We start from the raw sequence: 24,934 nt of genomic DNA, 5'->3' as shown, positions 1-24,934 counted from the left end.
ATGCATCGAAAGACTCGCCGCCAAAGCAAATATCGTCAACGAACGAACGCCGTTCGAAAACCGGCACCAACGAAGACTCGTCGGGCTCTCCATTCGCAAACATGTCCGCAATAGGACTGTTGATTAATTCCGAGACCGATCTTTCGCGCGATCCGAGTCCACGTCCCGCTTCAAACTTCGTAGGCGACTGGTCCGGGTCGGTCGACTCTTCATGTGACTGTTCGGTCGAGGCGTTGGCAAGTTCACGGTCGCGTGCTTCAGCTTCTGCCATCAGACGCGCGTAATGCTTCCAGCCACCCTTCGGTTGAACAAAGCCCCACAGAGCGTTGTCGAGCATTCGTTGGTAGATCATAGATACATTTTTAAGCCCAAAGGGCATTCTGAGCCACTCGAAATGACCCAGTGCACACACAAAAGCAGAGATCTGACGAGCCCTCTGTGTCATCATGATTGCCCAGAACCCACTCGCCGCATCAAGCGAGCAGTACCACAGGTATTTCTCCAGGTCTGTGAGCAGATCATCCACAAGGGGCATTGCATACTCCATGATAGCGGTGACTGCGTTCACCATCTTGTAATCAATGCATAGTCTGATATCTACGCCATTCTTCCTCAGCACAATCACGATCGGTGACGACCATGGGCTGTTGGAGAACGCGATCAGACCGGCCTTGAGCAAACCTCGCAAAAGCTCGTAGAGCTTCTTGAGGTGTCGGAGGGGAATCCTCCGTGCTCGTTGCTTGATAGGCGCATGGCCCTGTACATCGATGTCGCACACTACACCATACGCAGGCGGTGGTAGAGCATTCCCACTAGAGATCATGACCTTCTCATGTTTCTTCAGAACCTTCACTAAGCAATCCTGCCGTCCTCTACTCAGTTCCGGGTGCCGGACATTCTCAGCCGAGTAGTCCAGTTCCGTGACAGAGGCTTCTGTAAGGTCGGGCAGGAAAGCTAGTTCATGAGCGTAATCTTCCAAGTTGATCTCATTCGGCAAGTGTTCGGCTCGGGCATTGCCAGCTTCGACGTCAGCTTCTCCATCCTCAACGTCGACAACGGCGGCGGCCGACAGATAATTGCGTGTCAGCACTGCTACCGAGTCCTCATCTTGGACTGAGTCTTCGGACCCCGGGGACTGTTCTCTATCACCCCAGTCTGAACGGTCTTCCGTTACGTCAGAGGGTTCGGCTGGCACTTGGCTCGCTATCACCCCTAGGTCCGAGGCGTCGTCATCGGTGCTGGCATCCGAAGCTCCTTCACTCTCAGACTCGATTGAACCTTCGGTACTAGTGTCATCGGCTTCCACGTGCACGGGAGGGAGCGCCACCGGATCATCACGCACTGGTGAGCCGTCGGTGGCGAGTTGCTCCTGCTCCTCACGCTTAGCGATTTCACGTTCCCACTGCTCGGCACAACTCAGCTGGCGGCCGTGCGTCTGGGAGGCTTCGGATGGCCGGGGTAACACTCCGGCCGGCACTGCATACTCTGGTCGCTCCACATCCGAAGGCTGAGAGGCCAGCCAATCCGCATATGCATCACACTCACGCTTGAACACCGTTTCATCCCGACTTCCGTCATACGCCAACTTCTGTCAGTCCTCGTATCGTTCCGAACTGAGTCGAACATAACCTTCAGACTTCGGGAGATCTCCGATCGGTACCCACATTAGCATAGGTGAGTGAGCACGGCAAACCGTAAAACGTTTCGACACGTTCGTCAACCGCACTCTCTCGACCTTGCCTCGCCGAAACTTCGTTACCGTAGGCAACAGAGACTTCGTGCGACGTACCCACACCTCGTGTGTATCCAGAGGTGGTTGACGCCTCGGTACTCTGTACTCTGCGAACTCTCGGCTCTCAATGGTTAGGTCCTCGGACGGACCACCGTTGACGTGCGGGCCTTCACCTTGGTCATTCAGCATGTTCAGCGTCTTAATGAGTGGAATACTCACCTCGTCCGGCAACCTCGCGGTCGCGTGGAACAAGTCCAAGCGCACTCCTGCAGGAATCATGAAGTCGGTGCCGAGGACTACATCCACGCCAGCACCATGATCCATAATCCACAATTCGAATTCGTACACTCTGCTCCAGCCGAGGGTTACTTTCACGAGAGTTCGTCTCTCGGTTGTCATGGTTCCTTTCGTAAAACCCTTAACCTCCATACAGCGGCTGTGACCTTGGATATCACGCAACCGCAACTGCTTCGCGAACCGTTCGGAGATCACACTAACATTCGCGCCAGTGTCCAATAGAATCCTCGTTCGCGTGTCATTTACCGCGCCCTTGACCAGAGCTCTCATCCGAGCTCTCTTGTCGAACTTCTGCGCGGACCACCATCCCAGCCTCTCGCCTGGAGTAACTTCGTCACCCCACTGGGCGTTCGGCCAGGGTGTCCTTCTTGCACCGCACTTGAGACCCAAGCCTCGGTGTCATCTTCATCATCTTCATCATCATTCATTTCACTTGTTACACCTCCACCGAGGGTTGCCCCTCTCTCCTTTTCATTTTCCGTCGTTTTCACACATTCCTTGTCCTTGTCGTTCGGCCGTTTACTTTCGCCCACGAATGCGTAGACACAGTCTGCATCAATCGCGGGCTCAGCTAACTGTGGCAGCCCGATTGGGACCAACCCAGTTTCAGTTGGCGGGTTGCCTAGTTTAAATTGCCACCGAAGACTAGGCTTTGGAGCTCTGGCGAGAGGTCCTTCTTCTCAGCCTTCGTTTTGATGAACGAAGTGAGGGCTTGAAGTGCTTCGCATTTGCCGATGTCATGCACCTGCTGGCACAGTCGGCAGCGGCGGTAGCAGTAGTGAGCCGAATGCCCGGCTCCACCACAAGCTGCGCACGGTCCGTACTGACGCGGACGACCATCACGGTTGTCTCGGCCGGAGTGGCGGTTACTCCGGTCGAGTCCTCGGCCGGGTTAACCACCCTTGCGTTGACGTTGGTCAGGGCGCGCGTACGTTCCTTCAGCTGCTTGGCGTCGCTCGCGCTCATTGGCAGCAGCGATGTGTGCTCCTTCCTCACCAGAGCTGCTAACTGTAGCCACCATCACTCGGATCGCTCTCGGAGTAATGATAATCACTGGCGTCACTCTCGCTGTCGCTGTACGGGGTACGGCGTGGCGACGAGCGCTCGGCTCTACCACCCTTGGTACCGCGGACTTGCAGTTCAGCGACCAAGTCTGACAGCGAAGCTTCAGCTAGCGAAATGCGCGGAACATGGGGCGAGTCATCGCGGCGGCGAGAGTCTTCGCGGCGACGTTCGTAACCACGGTCGCGGTCGCGACGGTACTGTCACGCGAAGCTTCGTGGCGACGGTCATCACGACGACGCGGTTGGTCTCGACTGCGCGAGTGGTGTGACGAGGTCTCGCGCGACTGCCCACGCTCTTCAGACTTCAAGATGTCGTTGATCATGTCCTCGAGTTCGTGAATGTCCTTCACCCGAACGTGGCAAAGCCGGCGTTCGAGGCTTCGGCCACCGCACGTCTCGAGGAACCGCTGTACATGGTCCTTCGCATCGCGACCACCACTCTCGAACTGTAGGCCAGCATTACGGGCGTAACCATTCAGTCGGTTGAGGTAGTCACAAAGGTGTTCCGAGGACTCGCGCTTCGCAGAGTAGTAGCGAGCCTTCGCAGACTGGCTAAACTGCGAGCAGTAATACTTGATAAACGCATCGCTCAGTCGCTTCCACTGACGCTTAGTCCTCTTCGGGAGTTGACGGTACCAGTGAAGAGCACCGTCCCGAAGGCTCAGCTCGAAAGCCATACACCACTCGTTAGGCGGAGTGTGCGTTCCCTTCATCTCGTAGACGAAAGCTCGGAGCCACTGCATAGAGTTTTCACTCCGATTGCGGGCTCCTGAGAAATTCTTGATCTGCGCAAGCGGCCGGTGTGTGGCGATCTCGAGCCGAGGAGTCGAACTCAGTCGCTCCATCTCACTCACTTCGCGCACTTGACGGGCCAACTCATCGCTCGGGTTGTCAAACCCATCTTCATAGTTGACGTTGTCATTGTCGTCCTCGTTGGACGAGGAGTCATCGCGCGGTGTAAACCGGCGGCTTGAGCGTCGCGTGGAGCTTCGTTGCGTGCTCCGCTCGCGTCGCGAACCTTCGGACTCACGCGCAATACGGTCGGCTCGACTCGCCGACCTAGGAGTCACCATGTGCGAGTCTTGGAAGTACGACGAACCTTCGGTCTTGGCGGAGAACACTCCGTCCGTCGCTTGGCTTTGGTTTGACCGCTCGGCGGACTTCTTGGGTGTCTGCGGCAGTGGGATCTTCGAAGGATCAGCTTGCTCCCTCGCGGGGCGAGCACTCGGGGGGCGTCCCAGAGTCAGGTCCGACTCCCCGAAGCTCAGGCGAAGCTTCCTCTTCCACTTATGCAGCTCCTTGCCGGTGAGACCCGGCGTCCAACTCTTGATCGAGACTTCGGACGGACGAGTTCTTGGCTCGCAGCCCATCGCTCGTAGGAGAGACACCGTGTCCTCGGCTACCTGAGTAACTGAGGTCGACTCAACAGGGTGTTGCAACTCCTCCTTCAGCTCAGCCCAAGTCGGTTGACGCGTCATCTCGGGATTGAACTGCCATATCCACTCGCTCGACTCCACCATCTGCTCGAACATTCTGCCGAGCACCTTGTTCGCAGCTGGAGTGCTGCTGTTCATAGCGGGCCGACTTCCGCGGGATTCTTGAGGACCCTTAGTAACCTGCACCAGAGCCCTCGAAGCCGAGGTCTCAGTGCCATCCTCAAAGTCGTCATCCGCATGGTCGGGTTTCGCCACTTCATCAAATTCCGCGACGAGGTTCCGGGACAAGGAGCGCGAGCCTCCGCTACGTCCCGCGGGCAGCATCGCATCTTCTTCATCTCCGAACTCCTGCGTCGTCGCTGGAGCCTTCTCCTCCAGGTCATCATAGTCCATCATCATGTCATCCTTGGCGTCCGAATCTTCGTCGACCGACTCTTCGAAACTGACCGACCTTTCGAAGAACGTCGACAACCGAGGCGTTAAGTCACTCGCGATCGTTGACGAACCTTCGGCCGATCCTCATCCCGACTTCACCGGCGTAGCTGGTACCGCTGACTTGGATCCTTTCGCCATCTTGTTCTTGTTCTTGTTTTTGTTTCTTCTTCTCTTCTCTCCTCAATGCTCGTTGGGCAAAACCTACACAGACCACAACACACAATCGGTCACACCAGTCCCGGGTCGCGGCACCAGTTGTCGTGTAGGAAAACACGAGTTTACGAGTCCTCGCCCTATCAACCGAAGTCTCTAGGACGAGCCCTACCAACAACACACGCCGTCTCCGAAGAGTCGGCGATAGATTGTCGGGATAATAAACCTGAAGACCAGGTCCGATCCCTTATACGGGCTGGAATGTGCCTCCCTGTGTGTTGCGGGTCAGGTAGGTTTACCCTTCGTTAAAATATAAGAGCACCCTTAGCCATGAGCCACGGCTAGGGTGCAATGTGTAATACGTGCTTTCGCACTAAACCTCTGTGGTCCCTCAGAAAGGAAGGGTACCAGGCCAATCGAAGCCTCTTACAGGGGCGCCGGGGCGAAGCCTCGGCTAGAAGTCAAATACACTGGGGGGTCCTTGCCTCACACCCAGTCAAACGTACAACTGTACACAGAGGTCTCTAATACCTCCCAACACTCGGTCACCTACCCACTCTTGGCCTTACCAGGATGAACACTCGGTCAATGCACCTTATGCTCACCGGCAGACATACCCCGTGCAGCCGAGTGTATCCAGACCCTACGCTAAGCTTAGCGACTTACCGTAGACGGACTTGACCCTTGTGTGGCTTGGGGGGGGAAATTCTGCTCTGTTTAATGATTTAGAGGCTGTCAGGCCTCTCCTATAGCTAATCCCTAAGGTCTATACAAATATCAAGTGTGGACCGAGCTTTCGAGCTGATCCTACAATCGGACGAAGCTTCGTCCTAAATCCGAACTCCTACTGGGCATAAAGTGTACCCACTATGAAACTTCGGAGGCCTCGGCAGGCGGTTTATTTTGACCCGCCGAGACCCTTCTGTCACTCCGTAGTCTCTATCAATCTTCTGGGCACTAACGCGCGGGGAATGTGACCGACCAATCAGAGCCCTCGGTCAGCCATCTCTCGCAAGCTCAAGGCAGTTAGACCTCGGCCGGAACTCGCCCGGCCGCAGTCATTTCCCGATCTCACATTTGTCCACCAATGCGGACCGGTCTTGACCTCAGGATGCGAAAGGGCTTCCAACAGCAAATCTTTGACAGGTTTTGAAGTATACTTTAATCAAGTTTAATGCTTATTCTGTAGGATACAGAATAAGAGTTGGGGTTAGAAGGGTTAAGAGCGGCGATGGTGAGGCCGAGTTAAGGCGGAATAAGCTAATCCAGCCTGAGTTAGTCGGAAACAGAGCGATTGGCGGTTTCCTACCCGCCAATCCATGCCATTCTGCTCGTATCTCCGTCGATTGGCTCGCAAATGCTGATCGCGTGGGTTAGGGGAAGCACTCACAATCATAGGCGGAATTAACACTAAATAAGCGTTGCTCGTCCTTTTATGGATCTAATTCCGCCTGATTTAACAGCTCACCCGCCAAAATATGTGAAAGGCACAATAATACATGTACCGAATACTTGGTACGTTAAGTCGATTAAAACCCAAATTGGGTTTTACTTACTAAAAGGTCCCATCCATCAAAGGCAGCCGCTCATTCAGCACAACGGTCTCACTCTACCGACGGTCATGTTCGCGTCCCGAGTGTCGACTGCGCTACGCCGCGCGGCCCGCGTGGCAACTCGCCGGCCAGCGGCCGCGCTTTCGGCCGTGCACGCGCCTCGCCGCGGCGCACCCGGCGCACTGACCAGCCGCGGCTTCGCGCAGGTGACGTTCACGTTCGTGGACGGTGAGGGCGAGAGCACGAGCGTGACGGCCGAGGAGGGCCAGACGCTGCTGGACGTGGCCCACGAGAACGACGTGGAGCTGGAGGGCGCGTGCGGCGGAGAGCTGGCCTGCTCCACATGCCACTTGGTGTTCGAGAAGCGCATCTTCGACGACCTGCCGGAGATCAGCGAGGAGGAGGAGGACATGCTGGACCTGGCCTGGGGCCTCACGGACACATCGCGGCTGGGCTGCCAGATCACGGTGACCAAGGAGATGGAGGGCATGACGGTGCGCATCCCGGACGAGGCCGACAACCTCATGTAGAGCAGCGGCCCATATAGAAACATAGACGGACACAGAGAAGGGGAACGGGAGCTACCTAGTTGCTGCCTTAGACTGTACCAGACACAGCGCGGCCCGCGTCCAATCTCAACGAAGCCTGCGACTTTTTTTTGCCTTATTCTCATGCTGTTCAATGGCTTTTTGACTACGCTTGGCGGGCTTCATTCATCTGCTCTTCCAGGTCCACTACAAGCTTGGCCAGTCGGTCCTGTTGCTGGATCATGGCGCTGATCTTGGCCTGGATCTTCTCCAGCTCGCTCTCGGCAGTTTGCGAGCGAAAGAACCCGGAGAAGTCCGAGTTGAGCTGCGAGATACGATTTAGAGTCGTGGCCGGCGTGGGGGTGGCCAGTTGCTTGGCGGTCTTGTCATCGATCGAAGCGGACGCCGCCATTTTCTCGAGGGCGGTCAGCGACGTCTCCACCGATGAGGAGCTCGCCGTCGTGCTCAGTTTCTTCGGGGTCGTCTTGGAACGTTTCTCCACGATGCGCGCGATGCGCTCCTTCATGGCCGGGTAGTGCGTGAGTGCGATGAGGAACTTCTCGCGCGTGAGCATGCGCAGCTCGCAGAAGCACAAGGTACGCACGGTTGCTGTTCGCAGGCAGTTCTGGTTCAGGATGGCCATTTCGCCGAAGTACTGCTTCTGGCCGAGCAGGCCGAGCTGCACGCCGGCCTTGACGATCTCCACGACGCCGCGGAAGATGAAGAACATCTCCTCGCCGATCTCGCCCTCCAAGATGACCTCTTCGAGCGGCGGGAAGCACACCATGCGCATGCTCAGCGCCAACTCCATGAGGAAATTGTGGTCTGCTCCGGCGAAGAAGGGCATTTTGTTCAGCACACTGTCGTTGATTGCAAACGCAATCTTGGACCGCAGCAGAGCTGACAGCTCGGCGAGGATTTTGCCTTCGTTGACCAGCTTGGACTCGGCCGAAATGCGCGCGTTGAAGTAGAACTCGCGGATCTCGTACCGTAGCTGCATTGGCAGCTCGCGGGCCTCCATGTAGTCGTTCAGCTCATCCATCCGCAGCTGAAAGCGACTGTCCGGGCCGTTCAAGTTGGTCACCATGGCTACGACGTTGGTGATACCGTACGCGAATATCCACGCGCCGATGATCATCGCGAAAATGGCAAAGATACGTTCATGTGTCGTGGTCGGATGGACATCTCCGTAGCCTACTGTCGTCCTGCATCATGGATCAAGTTATCATGAGTGTGAAGAAGCTTGTGCCATCCCCAACTATCCGCATCAATTTCCACGCACATGGTCATGATCGCCCAGTAGAACGACGTCACGTACTTGTCGTACATGCCTTTATCCTCGAGGTCCATCGTGGCGACCCAACCATCTTCTTGATCATAACTGATCAGGAAGAAGAAGCAGCTTCAAAGACGCAAGGAATTGTAACACAGTCAGCCAGCACCAGACAAACCTGATGTGACCAAGGCAGTCGTAAGCTTTACCTAAGCCAATGTGACGTAAAGCATACTAGCATGCCGAATTTAAAGATGCTGCTCACAGTGGACCGTAGGAGCAACGCGTAGTCCAGCCTGAACGTTGAAAGTGTTAATGAACCCATACAAAGCCGACACCAAGATGAAGCCCCTGCCCACCTGTTGAGAATGCGCGTGATGGTCAGCATTCGAACTAGTCGAAAGAGACGAAAGAGTCGAAACAATCGCGCAAGCTGTGGAATGCGGAAGTACGAGCCCTGGATGTAGTAAAGCGGGAAGGCTGAGATGAAGTCCAGCAGAAACCACGAATTGAAGTACTTTTTGGCGATTTTGTGGAGCTTCACTTCAATTTGGCCGTGCTCTTCATACGCAGAGACGAAATTAACGAACTGTCAATAGAAAAAGGTATTAGTTTCCTCTCACGTCGGCAACAAAATCACTTCACAACTCTCACGATGTCTGCGATGAAGAAGCAGTCAATAACTCGTTGAATGTATTCGATCGCCGAGATCGGTTCTGCCACAGAAGCTCCGAACGACAACTGGAACTGCATCAAGCCATTAGTTTGTACTTGCACTCCACCTTGTCGTACCATTTCAATATCAACTTACGGGAATGCTGACAGAGTTGTCTTGAGCATGAATTCGCACATACATGAGATAGTCAGTAGCGCGTAAGTGGAGGATATGCAGTGAGACCCGAACACCTTACAGCAAATGAGCGTGACCGAGAGGAGGTCCCACCGCACGCGAAACTTTCCGTTTGGCGAAATGATGTACTTCGGCATTGCCAGTTCGTTGATTTTCTGCTTCTTCTTGTTGATGATGAGCTCATTCTTGGACACGGTCTCCACAAAGTCCAGCGCCTCGGCTACACGAAAGCCTCGTTAGATCGGCAACAACGTTCACCCTATCGTAGGCTTTCAACGCACCTGGCGTGAGCTCGTCCATATCTCGCTCGAGCCTTTGGTCCTGGAACTCGCTGATCTTGCCGTCCGCAGGCTTCACCGCCGCCACTTTGGCTCGGTTCTTGACCTTGCGGATCATGTTCCGCATCGTCACGAGCTGCATCAAGCTCGACTGCGTCAACTGGTCGTGGAGACTCATTCGACGCGGCGTCTTGGGCGTTGGTTTGGGCTGCAGCATCGGGGGCAGCGGCAGTGGCGGGAGGCGAGCGGCCACCTTTGCGCGCAGCTCGTTCTGCGCCAGCCGCATCTCCTCGATGGGGGAGAGGCCCGTCATGTGGGCCCGCTCGGCCTGCCGGGCCATGAACGGGGACTGCGGCATGCTGGCGATCCTCGATACGTCCGGCCCTTTCTTGGGGCTCTCGGGCTCCCGCTTGCCGCTCATCATATTCAACGACAAAGTACTCCACAACGACTAACACTAACGTGGCGTCTCTTTGAATGGCACAAGTCTCAAGCGGCCGGTCGATTCCAGGGCTGGAGAACGGTTTCAGGCACTTTTGAAGACGCCGGACACCATGCCGCCGCGCCAGGACCCGCGCTACTCGATCGGCTCCATCGAGGCCATGGAAGCTGCCGGGAAGCTCGAGTTCTTCAAGCTGCTGCACCGCGTCATCGTATTCGCCATCGCGCTTTGGTACGTGAGTATCTCGGCCAAGGCGTCCGTGGCCTCCGTCACGGTACTACGCGGCTTCGAGTCCAAGGATCTGGGGACCACCGTCCACGAGTGCGCGCTCATTGCAGACTACGCGGGGACGGCCACCATCAGCGAGAGTCCGCTGGTGCAGACGGTCTTGAAAGGGTCCACCGACCTTCGGAACGACACCATTTATCTCGTGACCGACTCGACACACTCGTTCACGGAGTGCACGGCGGTAGAATTCTACGACAGCTCCGTGTACGGCAACGACTTCACGCGGTTCCTCTTCAATTCGCTGCAGAAGCACGCGGTGAATGACCTCGCGTACCTCGAGGAGCTCGAGTTGATCGCTCCAGTGGTTGACTGCACCTTCGACCTGTTGGTCTCAAGCGACGAGGCCGTGACTCAACTGCGCATGTACTTCCTGGCGCGTCAGAAGGCCAATACGAGCGAGACGATGCTGCTCTCGGCTTTAATCTCCACGCAGGATTTCCAAGTGGACCAACAGTACCAAAGCGGCGCCGCGCTGTTGGCCACCATCGCGCCTATCACCGACATGCGAGCGACCGAAGTGACCCACACGTTCGCCATGGCCTTCAACTACCCGTACGAGTCCGAGCCGCACTTCACCAGCGCTGAGTTACTCGGCGTCTCGTCCGATAATTTCTGGATCTTCAAGAGTTTGCCGCAAGTCGACAGCGTTCACCCGGCCAAGGAGGTTCGTACAGCGTTTCGGACGGGCGGCTACGTGGACGACCCCATCGCGCAGTCCAACATTGAGATAGTCATCTGGAACTTACCCAGTGATCCAGCCACCGAGCTGAGGAACTGGGAGTGGCATTCCTTCGCTTCGTTGCACGATTCCTGGGCCTGGACGCACACTATTCACGCAATCTTCGTATTTGTTGTGCAGTTCGACCTAGTGGTGCTCACGTTCGTTATCTACCGACGTGTCCGAAGCGGCCACTTCTGGGTTGGCGACGCGTTCGCCACCATCTCCAACTCGCTGCTGTATCGCGGCGTGGTGATCTTCGTGTCCAACCATTTCAACGGCTACTGGACGCTCACCGAGATGTGTCTAGCGATCGGTAACGAACTCGGCAATCGCCAATACGTTCACTACCGACCGGAGATGGCGCACGCCGATCTCCTAACGTTCTTCATGAACGTGACCAGCGTCCTCAGCTACCTCTTCCGCGAGCGGATCGACCCGGTGCTGGCGTTTGCAGCCTTCGAGTTTGGATTCACCTATCGCGTCGAGCTGGTCGATGGTCTACCTGCACTCCGAAATATTGTGGTGGACTTCGCCGAGAAAGACTACTGGCTGGGCCTTATCAACGTGAGTCCGTTCCTGGCGAGGCTGTCCCCGATGAAGTTCTGGACGATTCATCCGATCACCGTCGACCGCAAACCCGTCGTGATCGCCACCGTGGTCTGTATCTTCAGCACGATGATATACCTAGTCGCGTACATGATCGCAAGGAAAGTATTCCGCTGCTATCAACGCAAAAGCGCAGCCAAACACCGTCGCTCCAGCTGCTACAACGCGGCCGCTAAAGTCGAAGAGGATGAAGAGCAATTGACCTCCTTCGAGACAGCCACGGGCTCCGCGTTGAGCAAGCGCTACGGAGTCATCTCGGGCTACGACAACTACGTGTATCGAGACAACAAGCGCTACGCCTCCATCGACGCGGTCTACGGCAACGGGTACCTCATCGCGAACCGCAAGTTCCTCATCGCGACGGAAGATATAATGTCGCTCCTGGTCATGAAGATCACGAAGGCTCGCTTCACAAACCTCTACGTGTACACGATTCTGGCCGACGGAGGCGTGAACCAAACTGCGCAGCTCGTGTACCCCCAGACCCTCGCATGGTCGGATTTACTGCAACTAGACGTCATGAAACTTGGCTAACCACTAAGGAGAAAATATACTTCTTTTGATTTCATCCATTATCCGTATCTAGTACATGAGTGAGAGGAAGCAGGCCACGCCGGCCTTGATCCAGTAGTCCTGGTCAGCGAACTGTAGCTGCAGATTCGTCTCCGAAACCAGCGAGTTCCGGAAGATTGTCCGTTTGTCGGACGGAATCTCGATCCAGAAGACGAAGTTGGTCGAGTGGCCCGTTGTTGACAGCGTTCCTGTCCGCGTAAGGATCTTGTAGACTGGGCAGCGATAGATGCCGCTCTGCGGTGCTTGTCGGTCCTGGGTCGGCAGCAAATGCACTACCGGCATTCGAGCGAACAGCTCCTTCGGTAGTGGGTCCACGAGCGAGTGCGCTGCCTTATCCCAGCGCGCTCCTTCCAGGAAGAGCCCCGTCATGTAGCAGCCTCCCTTGGACGGCTTGTGTTTGATGCTCTCGGCCGCTTGGTCGTGCATGAGGAAGTCGAACGACAACGAGTCGATGGCCAGGCCAAACTGCCGCGCGTGGTTCTGGAGAATACCCGTCAGGAAACCCTGTGGGAAGAAGAACCCCGACAGCCAGAAGACCGGAGGAATGCCGTCGGCCACCCACGTCGTGAGGAAGCGCAGACGCTCCAGTAGATCGTCCACCCAGCCACCCAGAGCCTTCAACGACGGGTATGCCTTCTTCTCCCATTGTGGCGGCACCTTTTGGTTGAACAAGCAGGTGGCCATCGCTTCGAGCTCCGGTGACATGACGATGAGACCTCGTAAAGCACGTTGCAGACTTGGTAGAGAGACCTGGAGTACCCGGAGCAGTGCGTTGTAGCGCTGCACCTCTTGCACTAGCACTGTGTTCATCGATTCCTCGTACATGACAGGGTATCGCAGGCTGATGTGCTCGACCTCGAACAGCGGGGGCAGTCGATCGATGATGGATTGGGCCTGCTGCTCGATGAGACTTTCGCGTGACTGGCCGCCGGCACCTGCGGCTGCGCGGGGTTGCAGGGCCAAGATGATGTCAAACGTATGGAATGTTTCAGCCAGCGCGCACGTGATGTTGGCGTTGTCGTGCATCCCGAAGACCTCAGGCTCCGGGTTCAGCGGCAACTCGTCAATATAGCTGAGGTAACTTGAGAGCGGGTCGTCCGGGTCCGCTGTGAGCGAGAAGTACGAGCCACTGGACGAGAACTTGTAGCCGTCTTCCAGGATCTGCGGGTTGAAAAAGCCCTCGAGGATCACGTCGATCGTCCGCATATCCTTGTCGTCCGTCACGCGCCCGCCGTAGTTGACCACCGACGTCATGACGCACAAAACCTTGTACGGGACTTCGTCGTAGAAGTCCAGGAACATCTCAAGCTGAGCTCGGCTGATGTCGTAGTCTGTGTCGTTGAAGGCGTACGGGATATTCCAGCCCAGCGGCCCGAAGCGCTTGCGCTCAATTACAACCGCGTGGAAGAAGCTGAGCCCGAACAGCAACTTCCGGAACTGATCGGGCTTGGACGTAGCGTCCAGCGTATCGTTTGTGAGCTTGATATACGAGTTCCTTAAGTTGGCGCGGATGCCTTTGGGCGGTTCCTTAGTCATCTTCACCCCGTTCTGCAGCACTGAGGTGGGGAACGCTGTGCTGGGCTTGCTAGTTAGCCACAAGCGGAAGTCGCGGTGCGTTGCGTCAGGGTTCAACTCGTCACAGATGCGCTCGAGCTGCGGCATCCAACTGATGGCCAAGTGGCAGTTCTGTAGCAGCACCCACTTGCCGCTGGTCACGGCCTCCTCGATCATCTTGGAGGCCAGCGGACCTTGGCCTTGGCCCAACGAGATCGAGTTGAGCTTCCGATTCATCTTCATCGTCTCGGCGAACACGAGTAGCTCCTTGGCCGGGTCGGAACCCGTGGACAGCACGAAGATGATCGGCGTGATCACCGTTGAGTCAGCGAACGAGCCTGCGAGGTCGAACGGCGGTGGCTCGATAAACCGACGGCCGATATGCTCCGCCACGAAGTTCTGCATGGCCTCCGTCATGCGGTCGGGTCGTATGCAGCGTAAAACGCAGAGCTTCTGGAACGAATTGAGCGTCAGGTCTAACGCCAACGGTATCCGCTCAACCTGCGGATCCGCAGAATCGAAGATCTTCCTCCACTGCGGAGTGTTGTTGGCCATCGACGTGGCCAGCGTCTCGAAGGCTGGCAACGACGACAGTGCACACACTTCTCGCCACATTCGGTCTTCAATCCAATTTGTATCCGGGTTGGGCGCCTCGATGGAGCTAGAGGTCGAACCAGAGATCAAGAAGCGCCACTCGAGTAGATCTATCCGTCGAGAGCCCATCAGCAGCTTGATAGTGAGCAAGAAGGAGAACAGCAGCTTGTGCTCTTCAAAGAGTGACCGACAAATGTTCCTGTAGAGTGAGTACGTGGCCGAATCATTCAGGTGGGCCAGTCTCATCTCAAGCTGATCGCTCTCTGTGGCGCTGTGGATGCTCTTGATAAACAGCGATACGAACCACGGGAGCGAATACTGGTACATGGGGTCAACCAGGGACAGGTCTGCAATGCAGAAGAAGAGCAAGGACGCACGGAAAGCCACGCCTCGGTAGCGTTCGCGCGACTCATCAATCGCTTTTTCGGTGATCTCCGCCTCGGCCATCTTCTCGTTGATATCCTCAGACGTCACCTTGGCCTTCCCAAGTGTGTCGATCAGCTCGGTATCATCTAGAATGTTCCCCTTTGAGTTGGCCAGCATGTACAGAATCTTGTTCTCAATCTCCACCAGTTCAGCCTTCATGCGCGCATTGGCCACCACGAGCGAGTTTTTCTTCTCGGCCAGCTCCGGCATCTCTTCCTGCACTACAACACCCAAGGCTTGATCTTCTAGTCCCTTAGGCGTAATGGTGAAGTTGAGTAGAGTCACTTTGACTGACGTCTCCGGTGGGTAGTGCGGGTTGGGCAGCTTTGTGGTCATGTAGAAGCGGAAAGCCGGATTGTAGGGCACGGTCGAGTCGCCTAGCTTCATGACAACTTGGCCGCCTTGACGGAACTTGTTCTGGAGCAACACCGGCTCCAGCGTCGCGTCTAGACTTTCTCCGACATTCTCCAGTAGAATCCATTTGCCAAAGCGAATGCCGTTCTCCAGCGTCTTTAAGAACCCCTTATCCGTCAACTTGACCACGTCCAGGCCGTTTTCTGATGAGTCCTTGCCCAAGTTCTTGATGAATCTGTTGGCCTGGCCTTGCGGATCAATCAGCAGCGACCATCGTCTTGCACGGGCCATGATGAGGCCATTCTGTACTGACAGGTTGTCCGACGGTAGGCCCGCGATCTGCCACCCACGCACCTTCACCGGGTCGGCCAGCGTTGTGATGATGTTGCAGCCTCGGGTGTGTGGGAGCTGGAGCTTCTCCAATGCCGAGTACCAAGTGGCCACGCAAGATTCACGGAACTCACTGGTGAAGGTGCCTAGATAGCTGATCGTGGCCGCAGAGATCACCACATCGCCCACCAAGTTGGTGTAGTCCAGATTCAACTGGCGGATTGTGGCCGCCCATCGACTCTCCTCGCCACCAAGCAGGCCAATGAGCTTCAGCGCGGACTCGAGACGGATCTCACACTGCCGTACGTCCCGTACTAGCTGATCTTTCTTGTCCACTGCGTTGTTGTAGTTGCGTTCGAGCTCCGCCAGTCGCTCGACAACGGCTTGGAGTCGCGCCTTGGCATCGGCCAGCACCCGCATTGTGACGTCCAGTTCTGCTTGGGCCGCAGCGAGGACGATCTTCTTGGGCTCCACCATCTTGGCCACGTTGTGGTACGTGTGCATGGCCCGCACCCACATGCAGATGGCCTCGCAGGCCACACTGGCCTTCCTCACTGCTGCGGGGGAGAACTCCTCCATCTCGATGTACCGGTCCAGCTCCTGGATGATCTTGTCGCCGATATTATCCTTGTCGAACTTGACCATGTCCTCCATCAGCTTCTTGGCGTTACCCAGAATGGTCTTCTGCGCGCTCTCCCAGTAGTCCTTTACCTTTTGGCCTGCCTTGTCAGGGTCGGCCTTCATGGTAGGTTTGATGCCGAAGATGATACACGCAGCCTCCATGGTCAGCTTAACACCGTGCGGCGGGTTCTTCAGCGCCTTGACCTCATCGATATCAGACTTCTTGAGCTTGTTCAGACACTGCACAGCCGCTTCAAGAGCCGGCAACGCCTCATCCAGATCGCGTTGTGCATCATCGGCGATCTCCTTGGTCTCGGCGGCCTTTTTGTTGGCGATCTGCTCTTCCTTCTCGACGACGGCCTTCGTCTCGTCGGCGTCTTTCTTGTCGAGCGTGATCTGCTTCATCATCTCCTCCACCTCGATCTGCGTCTTCTCCAGCTGGGGCTTGAGGGCCACGAGCTGCTCCTGCATGCCGGCCACCTGCTCCTTCGTGGCAATGATCTTGTCCACACCATTCTGCAGGCGTGAGCGCTTGGACTGCACCTCCTCCCGTTTCAACAGCAACACGGTCTTGAACGTATGCAGCAACTCCAGATAACTCGTGGGAGTCACATAGTTATACCTTCGCAGCTTCTCAAAGAACTCCACAGACTCGCGTTCAACACTCTGGTGGATGGTCTGGAAGATGCTGACCACAGACTTCGCCGCTGCAGCTTTGGCCGCCTTGGCCTCCGTTGATTCTTCCTCGGCCGCAGGTGTCGTCGGCTCTCCTGATAGTTGGAAGTCCCCAGAGGATAGGGCGCTAGCAGCCACGGACTGCAGCGCCTCGGCCGGCCACTCGCTGAACCAGTCAATGGTGCAGCAGTTCACCAGCGAGGGGAACATACGAATGCGGTCTCGGAACAAGCTTCCCAGCGGACTCATACAGAGCACGAGGTGCAGGTTCTGACGCACCAAAAGGATATACTGAGCGAACGTGTTCAGCTTGGTTGGAGGGATCCTCTTCTTCACGCAGTAGGGGCGGCAGTGCTGGCTGATCTGGTCCAGATCTTCTGCCGCGTACAGGTTCGGAACATCACCCGAGTTCAGTACGTTGTTGATATCTTCCAGCATGGCTTCGTGTACGATCTGCACGTCGGAGAAGAGGAAGACGAGGGGCTTCTCATCGATACCAGCCTTCATCAAACATTTCTTGAGGTCGTCTCGCCATTCCGCCACTCCGTAGCCCTTCGAGATCTCGATCTGAGTGCACGCGTACTCCGCCATGTACGCAGCTAGTCGAGTCAGTGACTGTCGACCGCTGCCGCCCACACCCAGTAGCAAGGCGTTGCCCTGCGGCTGTCGGATCACTCGAGCGATGCGTGACACGTGCTCAATGGCGTTCATGAACAGCACGAGGTTCATCGGAGCGCTGCTCTCAGCGTTGTAGTCGTTCAGATACTCTTCCACCTGAGCTTGGAGCTTCTCAACGTCCGCGATCTCCTCGTAGATCTTCGGGTCTGCTCCTGGCACCATGTAGTCGCCGTAGAACAGCGTGGGTGTCGGGTGCACGAGGTCCCACGCCGCTTTCTTCGCAGCATCGGAGCCTGTCGACGCCCCCTGAATCCCCAGCGACTCACCGAAGACTGTAGCGACCTGAGTCTGGAGCAGATCGATGAACCACTGGTGGTCGCTCGGCGTAGTGAAGCGATCCTTGAACACGCGCATGTTCTCGTGGACCCAGAGCCGCAGCATTTGCTCGAGCTTGGCGATACGCTTCGAATCGCCCATGAGAACCCCCTGGAAAACCTTGGCCAGGTCTCGCAAGTTGAACGTGTAGTGAGACTTGGCCGGCGTAGGCAGCAGCTCCGCAATGACGGTGTTGTAGATGACAATGGACGCTTGTACCAGCTTCTTCGCTATCTGCGGGGGCCGGATCTCCTCTGAGAAACGGCTGAAGAAGTTGCCCACGATCGTCTCGAACACGATGGCCTTGCTCTCGTTGGACATCTCCGTGTACCCGACGATGTTGAAGTGGCGGACGAAGCGCTGCGTGATCGGGTTGCGGCCACCTCCGGGCGGGCCCATGGAGCACACGAACACGACGTCGATGATCGTGCGGAACGTGAGCAGCTTGCGATCGTACCAGCCTCCTTGGTCGAACCACTGGCGCAAGATCTCAATCGGCGGCTGGGCGAAGTACTCCTCCTGCTTGGGCATGTTGAGGTCGTCCACGTAGATGATGAACTTCTTGCCGGCGGTGGGGCCAAAGACGCCCTTCCTCCGCTTCTCCATCTTGGAATCAATGAAGTCCTGTGTCTGGTTGGCACTGCTCTGAGCTGAGAAGGCCATGTTCAACGGGATGAACTTGTCCGGGTTGGACTTCACCAGGAACTGGTTCACGTTGATGGTCTTGCCCGTCCCCGTTGGTCCCACAATCAGCATGTGCACGCCCAGAGGTAGCGTCAAGTTCATCAAGAAGGTCGAGCGAACGGAGTCGCTGGTAGGCACCACTAACTCCGAGAACGAAGCCGAGGCGTCGATAGTGAACGTGGGGATAGTCTGCAGCCATGGCACCCATGTCTCTTTGGCCAGGTCGAACGAGTAGTCGTACACTTGGCCCGCAGCTGGGAAGGGCTTCTTGACGTTGTTGCCGATGATTTCTTCGCGGAGGTAGACGTCGAAGCGGTCGCGGCCTGCGTCGTTGCCCGTTGCACCAACGGACCAAATGAGCGAGAAGAGGAAGAGACTCTCGACGTTCCTCAGGTAGAACGTCACTTTCTCCAGCTTCACCTCCTTCTTTTCGTCTCCTTGCATCGGGAAGAAGAAACAGTCGAGCAATCGTAGCAAGCTCTGCACCAGATTGGACGGGATCTGAGGCAGCCACTCCTTGACGTAGCTGGTGACGAACTGCAGAGCTGGCCGCAAGTACACGTCGAGCAAATGATGCAGTTGTAAGCACAGCTCAACTACGGGTGGGGCACTGCCTATGCCGATCTCTCGAACAAGTTTCTCGAGCCAGCTCATGACGAGGGGGTCGAAGCCCAAGGAGCTCGGCTCCATGTACACCATACCTGTCCGACTGACGGTGGCCGGAGACGCCACGGACAGATCCTCCACCTCGAACATCATGGTCATCTCGTTGGACATCTGGATGATCTCTCCGCTGGCCAGGCACAGCTTCTTGTTGTCGTCCAGCACCGTGTTCATGTTCTCGATCCAGATTGCGTCCACGGGGCCATCGAAGATCACCCACTTGCGGTCCGACTTGGTGTCGCTGGCCGCTTCACGATACAAAGTGGACAAGACGCCGTCCTGCCACTCGTGTGTGTTAGCGTCGAATTCGCCGTAAAGCTGACCCATGGTGATCGACTTTGGGTTGAGCTGGTAGCGTATGACCCGCTCATACGCGTGGCCGATCTCACCAAGCTGCTTTAGCTCCGTGAGAGCGTCGGCTAGAACGTTCAAGTTCGCGGATTTGCCGCCTCCTGTAGACCCGACAACCATAAGCCCGTGACGCACACAGAGCGTCTCGTATAGCTGCACGACCTTCATGAGGAAGAACGGATGCACCTGCAAGTGCTGCTTCTCGATGGTCAGCTTGATCACGCGGATGAGCGCTCCAAGGTTGAGCTGTGGCCGGCTTTTCCCCGGGAACAGGTCACTGATAATACCGCCGAACAACGGAATGTCGTGGGCCAGGAACTTGGGCAGATTCACGTCCTGCAGCGCACGTAGCAGCAACACCTCTTCGTCCATATCTGGGTCTGATCTCTTGTAGTTACCAGCTGCAGTGATGACCGTCTTGACAGCGCGCATGCCGTAGTCGTAGTGAGACTGGGACGACAGCATCTCCGAGCACAGTTTGAATGTCGTGACCATCTTCGCGCCGCACTGTTTGGCCTTCTCGTAGCCATACGCGAAAAACATGATCTCTCCGATCATGGCGTAGTCCGGCACCATCATGGCCACGGGCCGGAACAGCGCGGCCAGCGAGTCGGGCAGATCGGAGCGGCCCGCGTAACCTGGATTCATTGTGATGAACACGCCAAACTGAGGATTCACTGCGATATCCGAGCCCTCAAACACGATGCGTTTGTCTCCTGCGCGGATGGCCAGCTGCAACGTCGTAACTTGCTGACCGATCACGGACAACACCTCGATATTGATGCGGTTGAACTCGTCGAAGCATGCCCAGGCACCACACGCAGCTAGGCCCTTAAAGAACTTGCCCATGGCGATGTAGTCCAGTCCGTCGGAGCAGTTGAACACCACGCACTGTTTAGCCAGAGCTTTGGCCAGATCCTTCGTCGTCTCGGTCTTACCTGTTCCGGCCGGCCCGGCAGGAGCTCCACCGAGCGTCATCTGCAGTGCTGCCATCAATGTCATGTAACACTTGTCCGTCAACGGCGTGATCACCAACCGGAACGAGTTGCCGAGATACTCGTAGCCGTATGGCCGACGGGCAGACACCATGTCGGCAAACAGATCGTCTTCCCAGTAGTACCGTAGCTGGCTGGACCACATGAAGTCGTCCTTGGAGCTCACTTTGTTGTTCACGAGCCGCATCGTCACGTCTCGAGCGTGGACGTCAATCACGGCCAAGGCTCCTACACTCACGCGCGCCAGTTTATCAAGATGGCCGCGCACCATCTGCACCATATCCGCGAGCTGCGCTAGCTGTCGCTCCATCATCCGCTTCACGCCGTCACTGCCCGACGCGGCCATCTCCTCCTCCATCTCACGCGTCCAGTGGAACTGACTGCCGTTCAATACGCACATGCCGGGCCACTTCTGGATCCACTTGGTCCGCGAGATTTTGGTGTAATCCTGGATGGCCTGGTACATGACGTCGCGGATCGACACTCGCATCATGTCCTCCACCTCCGTCATCCAGTGCTCGACGTTCTTGCCCACGGGGTTCACGGGCTTCGACATGGCCACCTTCTCGCCTTCAGCCGAGATCATGGCCGTGATCGTCAGGTCCTCCTGGAACTCCACCGACACGATGCCTTCAAAGCACTTCTTCAGATGAGGCTGCACTAACTTGACGTCCTTACTCTCGGAAAGGATCGACAGCAGCTCCTCGTTTGACAGGAAGTAAAACCGACTGAAGGCCGAGCGCTTCGTCTCGAGGAAGTCGCTCAATCCCTTCTGCACCTGCTCCAGGAACCGGTTGCTCTCCTGGAAGCGGTCCAGTAGCTTGTCATTATTGCAGAACGTGATGGCGCTGGGCTTCTGCTTGGCCGCAGCGAGCGTCTGGCGCCAGTTCTTGTCCACAGTAGCAAACCGCTTGCCTTCAGTGGGGAGCTGCTTGTTGATGTCGGGCGAGTCGAAGATGGGCTGGAGGTAGAGCCAACTACGCTGCACCTGGATCCACTCGTCCAACACGTCAGACACTGTGCTAAGCGTGCGTTCCCACCGGTTGATCCGCTCCTCGAACGGCTTCTTGAAGGCAGAGAACTGCATGGCCTGGGTGGTAGTGATCTGTTCATCGAGCAGAGCTTGGATCTCGTCCACGCCTTTCAGCACATACGTCTCCGTCTCGCGATAGTCGACAATGGTCAAGTTCACGCCGGACCACTGTTCCTCCATCAAGTTGAGCGTCTTCTCTATCTGGTACTCTTTGCCGGCCGTCTCACCGATGCGTGAGATTGCGTCAATGTGCTTCTCCAGGCCCAGGCCGAGCACGTAGCTCAGCTTCATCCCTCGATCAGGCCGGAACGTCATACCAATCTCCTGGTTGATCTGACTCCAGTGGCGGTCATGCATGCCCGGGTTCCGCATGGACAAGATGAGCGGGACATGCGGCCTGAAGGCTGCGATGTCGTCTTTGATAGTCGACGCGATGCTGGAACAGCCCTTCACATTGAGCTTCTCGAACTGCTTGAGCGCCTTCTGGATGGACGACCAATTGGCCTCGACGAACGTCTCGATCTCCTCGCCGTTGATGTCCAGGAACGCGCCTTCCATCCACTTCTTGTGCTCTCGGAGCCAGTTGTTGGCCGTCTTCCACAGCAGCGAGTACGGCTCGAAGTCGCGGCGGATCTTCTGGATCTCGTCGTAGTCCGTGATCTCCTGGCCGAACAAAGACTCGCGCGAGTTGAAGAGCTTGGAGTCCTCGTCCGCCTTGGCGATCTTCTGCTCGATGTTCACTACGTACTTGTACACTTGATCCAAGCGGGCCACATCCGTGTACTGCCGGAAGCCGTCTACCTCGCTGTGCAGAATCCGCAGCGACTCGGCGAACTCGGCTTGTTGCTCGTTCATCTCGGTCGAGAATTGGGTCTTCTGCATCTGCAGCATGTGCGTCATGCGCTTCATCTGCTCGTTGATCTTGTTGGGACAGAGCCGCACCTTCCAGATCGTCATGAAGTCGTCGCGGTCGTACGGGTACTGGAAATGGTCGAGCACGAGGCGGTACTTGATAAGCTGTTGGCTCTGAGTCATCAGTGGCGCGATTTGCGCGGGCACGCCTTCCAAGTACGCGTTCATCTCGGTCAGCTCCTCGATGTTCTGCGGCGTCTTCTGCAGTTGGCGGTTGACCATCTCGAACTTCTCCAGCAGCTCCTTGGCCAGGCCCGTCGAGTTCTTGAGCTGCAAGTCCAGCAGCTTCTTGGCCAGACGTCGGTGCTTCTCCGCTAGCAGCGTGCGGATGCTCAAGCAGTTGACCGAGTACATCCCCAGCTCGACATTCGTGGTCGGGATCAGATCCTCCACTGTGTTTGCGTCCTGGTAGTGCTTTTTGATGGCTTCCTGGATCATTGAGAGGTTGGGAGGCTGCTGTGCTTGGAATTCCGCGAGGTACTCCTCCTCTTTGACGTTGATGAACGGGATGTACATCTCGTAGCACTGCAGATAAGCGCGTAGTGGGGTTGCAGCTTTATCCATCAGCGCGTCGATACTCTCACGCAAAGCGATTGCCCAGTCCTCGTTCGCACTGACACAGGAGAGACACGGCATGCTGCTCCAAAAGAGCTTGCTCATGACCATCTGCTCCACCTGCTTGATGTTCTTAAGGTTCTCGAGCATCTTCATGAAGATATCCAGCACGGCCGTCTTAAAAGTCGCGATGTTGGTGCTGAAGGAGAAGATGTGGCCAAGTTTCGGGTCGATGAGGCGGTGGGGATTCTCCTCCGAGGTGTCATCCGGGTCTTTCGGCCGCCAACTAGCCACTCTCTGAGCGGCAGCGTTCACTTCGCGTTGGTTTATCACATAGAGCTCCGTCGATACGCTCAAATTGACTGTAAACAATGAGGTCGGTGAGAGAAGCTGCCTCTCTAAGCACATGTGCTGCCACTTGATATCCCCGAGCTTATTGCGGTTCAAGTCCGGGTACCCTACGAACGCGGTCTTGGCGTCAACGATGTGCACGTCTCCTATTGTCGCGTTCTTGATAAAGTCGTGGAACTGATGTAGCGAATGGTCCGTTAGATAGCGGAGCGTGTCCTTCATCGAGAAATTCATTCGTCGTAGCAGAGACCGCAGCTTGCTGAACTCGTACGTGTCTTGCCGCGTCTCCTGCAGGTAGTACCAGCCTTTGCCCACATTCCCCAGCGAGGCTTTGATGATCGACGCGACTTTGACCGGCCACTCCTCCGTGATCGTCTTGAGCACGGCGCGTTCGAGTGCCTGTTGTCGCTGCTGGAACTCCTCGAGTTTGACACTTCGCCCGGGCTTCACGCTGAAGAGCTCGAGCTGTAAGATCCGACAGCACTCTTCGTTAACCTTAATCAGAGCTGAGAGAGCTTCGGGGGACGTCAAGAAGGTTTGGAACGAGAACCCAATGAACTGGTCTGCGTAGTCGACGGGGGGAGCGATGGTCCTCTTGGACTTGTTCGGGAAAGGCACGACTACTCTGGAGCACGGCTCAGCTGGAGTTTCCTCCTCTTTGGACAGAAACCCACGGAAAATATCCGAGTTCCGACCCATTTCCTGGTGCGACTCGAAGACGATGCGGCTCATGGTCCGCAAGTAGTTGAGCTGGATCTCGTGCACAATTCGAGTCGTATCTGGGATGCGAAGGCTCTTGCCGTGAAACACCGCCGTCGCTAGTCGAACGATCTTCCCCAGACTCGCGTTTCCGAGCTTGTGTAGCTCCTCCAGGGGCATACAATCAATGTAGAAATTCTTCCGCAGTAAATTCTGCGCTTGGACTCGAGCGAGTTGCGCCGCTAGATACCGATCGGCAAAGTTGCTCGGGTCTTCCGACTTGAAGCACACGTCCAGTCGTCTGCACTCCTTGGTCTCTGCCTTGCCATTGCGCTGGAACTCCACCGAGAAGAGCTGCGTTTCGGCCTTGTATCCGATAACATATGCCTCGAGCCAACCGTTAACAGCACCTCGAACGTTGTAATACGCTGCGGTGGCTGGGATCCGCACGCTCCCATTGCTCCTGCAACCTAACCGGATCCAATCCTCTGGGTCGTGGATCTCGTAGCTCTCGTCGTCGAACAGGTGGAGGTCCAAGTTGTCGATGATGGACTTCGCGGCGCCGCTGTTGTCCATCTCGACTTTCTGGTACACGGGGGAGCTGTAGAACTCGGCCATCCGCTCCTTCAGCAACGCGCCGACGTCTACAGACTCATACAGCCGCTTCTTGCGTTCCACCTCCACCTTACGCGGGGGTAGATCGGGAACTCGCTCGTACGGTACAAACACTTTGGGCTCCACTTCTCCGTCCTCCATCTCAGCAGGATCCACCGTAGCAATGACATGGCCTCCGTCGACTGAAAACCCTGTAGGCAGCTGCACGAACGATGCGGGCGAACTGATGCGCGACGAGTCCTTGATGACGGCTTTCCGTGTGGGCGAGTCGCGAGGAGCTACCGTCGGCTCGAAGTTGACG

General features: G+C 56.5%; 5 protein-coding genes across 5 annotated transcripts; 2 read left to right on the top strand and 3 right to left on the bottom strand.

The window, feature by feature from the left end:
* Positions 1-3,200: 3,200 nt before the first annotated feature.
* Positions 3,201-5,102, bottom strand: PHYSODRAFT_321001 (hypothetical protein; the record flags this gene model as incomplete). The annotated part of the gene is made up of 2 exons (XM_009516136.1): positions 3,201-4,980; positions 5,059-5,102. The coding sequence occupies 2 exons, from the start codon at positions 5,100-5,102 to the stop codon at positions 3,201-3,203; spliced, it is 1,824 nt and encodes a 607-aa protein (XP_009514431.1).
* Positions 5,103-6,348: 1,246 nt separating this feature from the next.
* On the top strand, positions 6,349-7,200 carry PHYSODRAFT_308575 (hypothetical protein; the record flags this gene model as incomplete). Its single annotated transcript, XM_009516135.1, has 2 exons — positions 6,349-6,351; positions 6,877-7,200. 2 exons carry the CDS (start codon positions 6,349-6,351, stop codon positions 7,198-7,200), a joined length of 327 nt encoding a protein of 108 aa, XP_009514430.1.
* Positions 7,201-7,363: 163 nt separating this feature from the next.
* Positions 7,364-10,022, bottom strand: PHYSODRAFT_471666 (hypothetical protein; the record flags this gene model as incomplete). The annotated part of the gene is made up of 8 exons (XM_009516134.1): positions 7,364-8,402; positions 8,480-8,599; positions 8,680-8,766; positions 8,830-9,059; positions 9,125-9,217; positions 9,282-9,301; positions 9,382-9,540; positions 9,602-10,022. The coding sequence occupies 8 exons, from the start codon at positions 10,020-10,022 to the stop codon at positions 7,364-7,366; spliced, it is 2,169 nt and encodes a 722-aa protein (XP_009514429.1).
* A 178-nt stretch (positions 10,023-10,200) lies between these two features.
* Positions 10,201-12,189, top strand: PHYSODRAFT_472012 (hypothetical protein; the record flags this gene model as incomplete). Its single annotated transcript, XM_009516133.1, has 1 exon — positions 10,201-12,189. The coding sequence occupies one exon, from the start codon at positions 10,201-10,203 to the stop codon at positions 12,187-12,189; it is 1,989 nt and encodes a 662-aa protein (XP_009514428.1).
* Positions 12,190-12,237: 48 nt separating this feature from the next.
* On the bottom strand, positions 12,238-24,636 carry PHYSODRAFT_467999 (hypothetical protein; the record flags this gene model as incomplete). Its single annotated transcript, XM_009516132.1, has 2 exons — positions 12,238-23,088; positions 23,140-24,636. 2 exons carry the CDS (start codon positions 24,634-24,636, stop codon positions 12,238-12,240), a joined length of 12,348 nt encoding a protein of 4,115 aa, XP_009514427.1.
* Positions 24,637-24,934: the final 298 nt, after the last annotated feature.

Source organism: Phytophthora sojae (assembly GCF_000149755.1).
Source record: "Phytophthora sojae unplaced genomic scaffold PHYSOscaffold_1, whole genome shotgun sequence".
Lineage (NCBI taxonomy): Eukaryota > Oomycota > Peronosporomycetes > Peronosporales > Peronosporaceae > Phytophthora > Phytophthora sojae.
The sequence above is the reverse complement of the archived record's forward strand: the minus strand, read 5'-3'. Positions and strand labels throughout refer to the sequence as shown.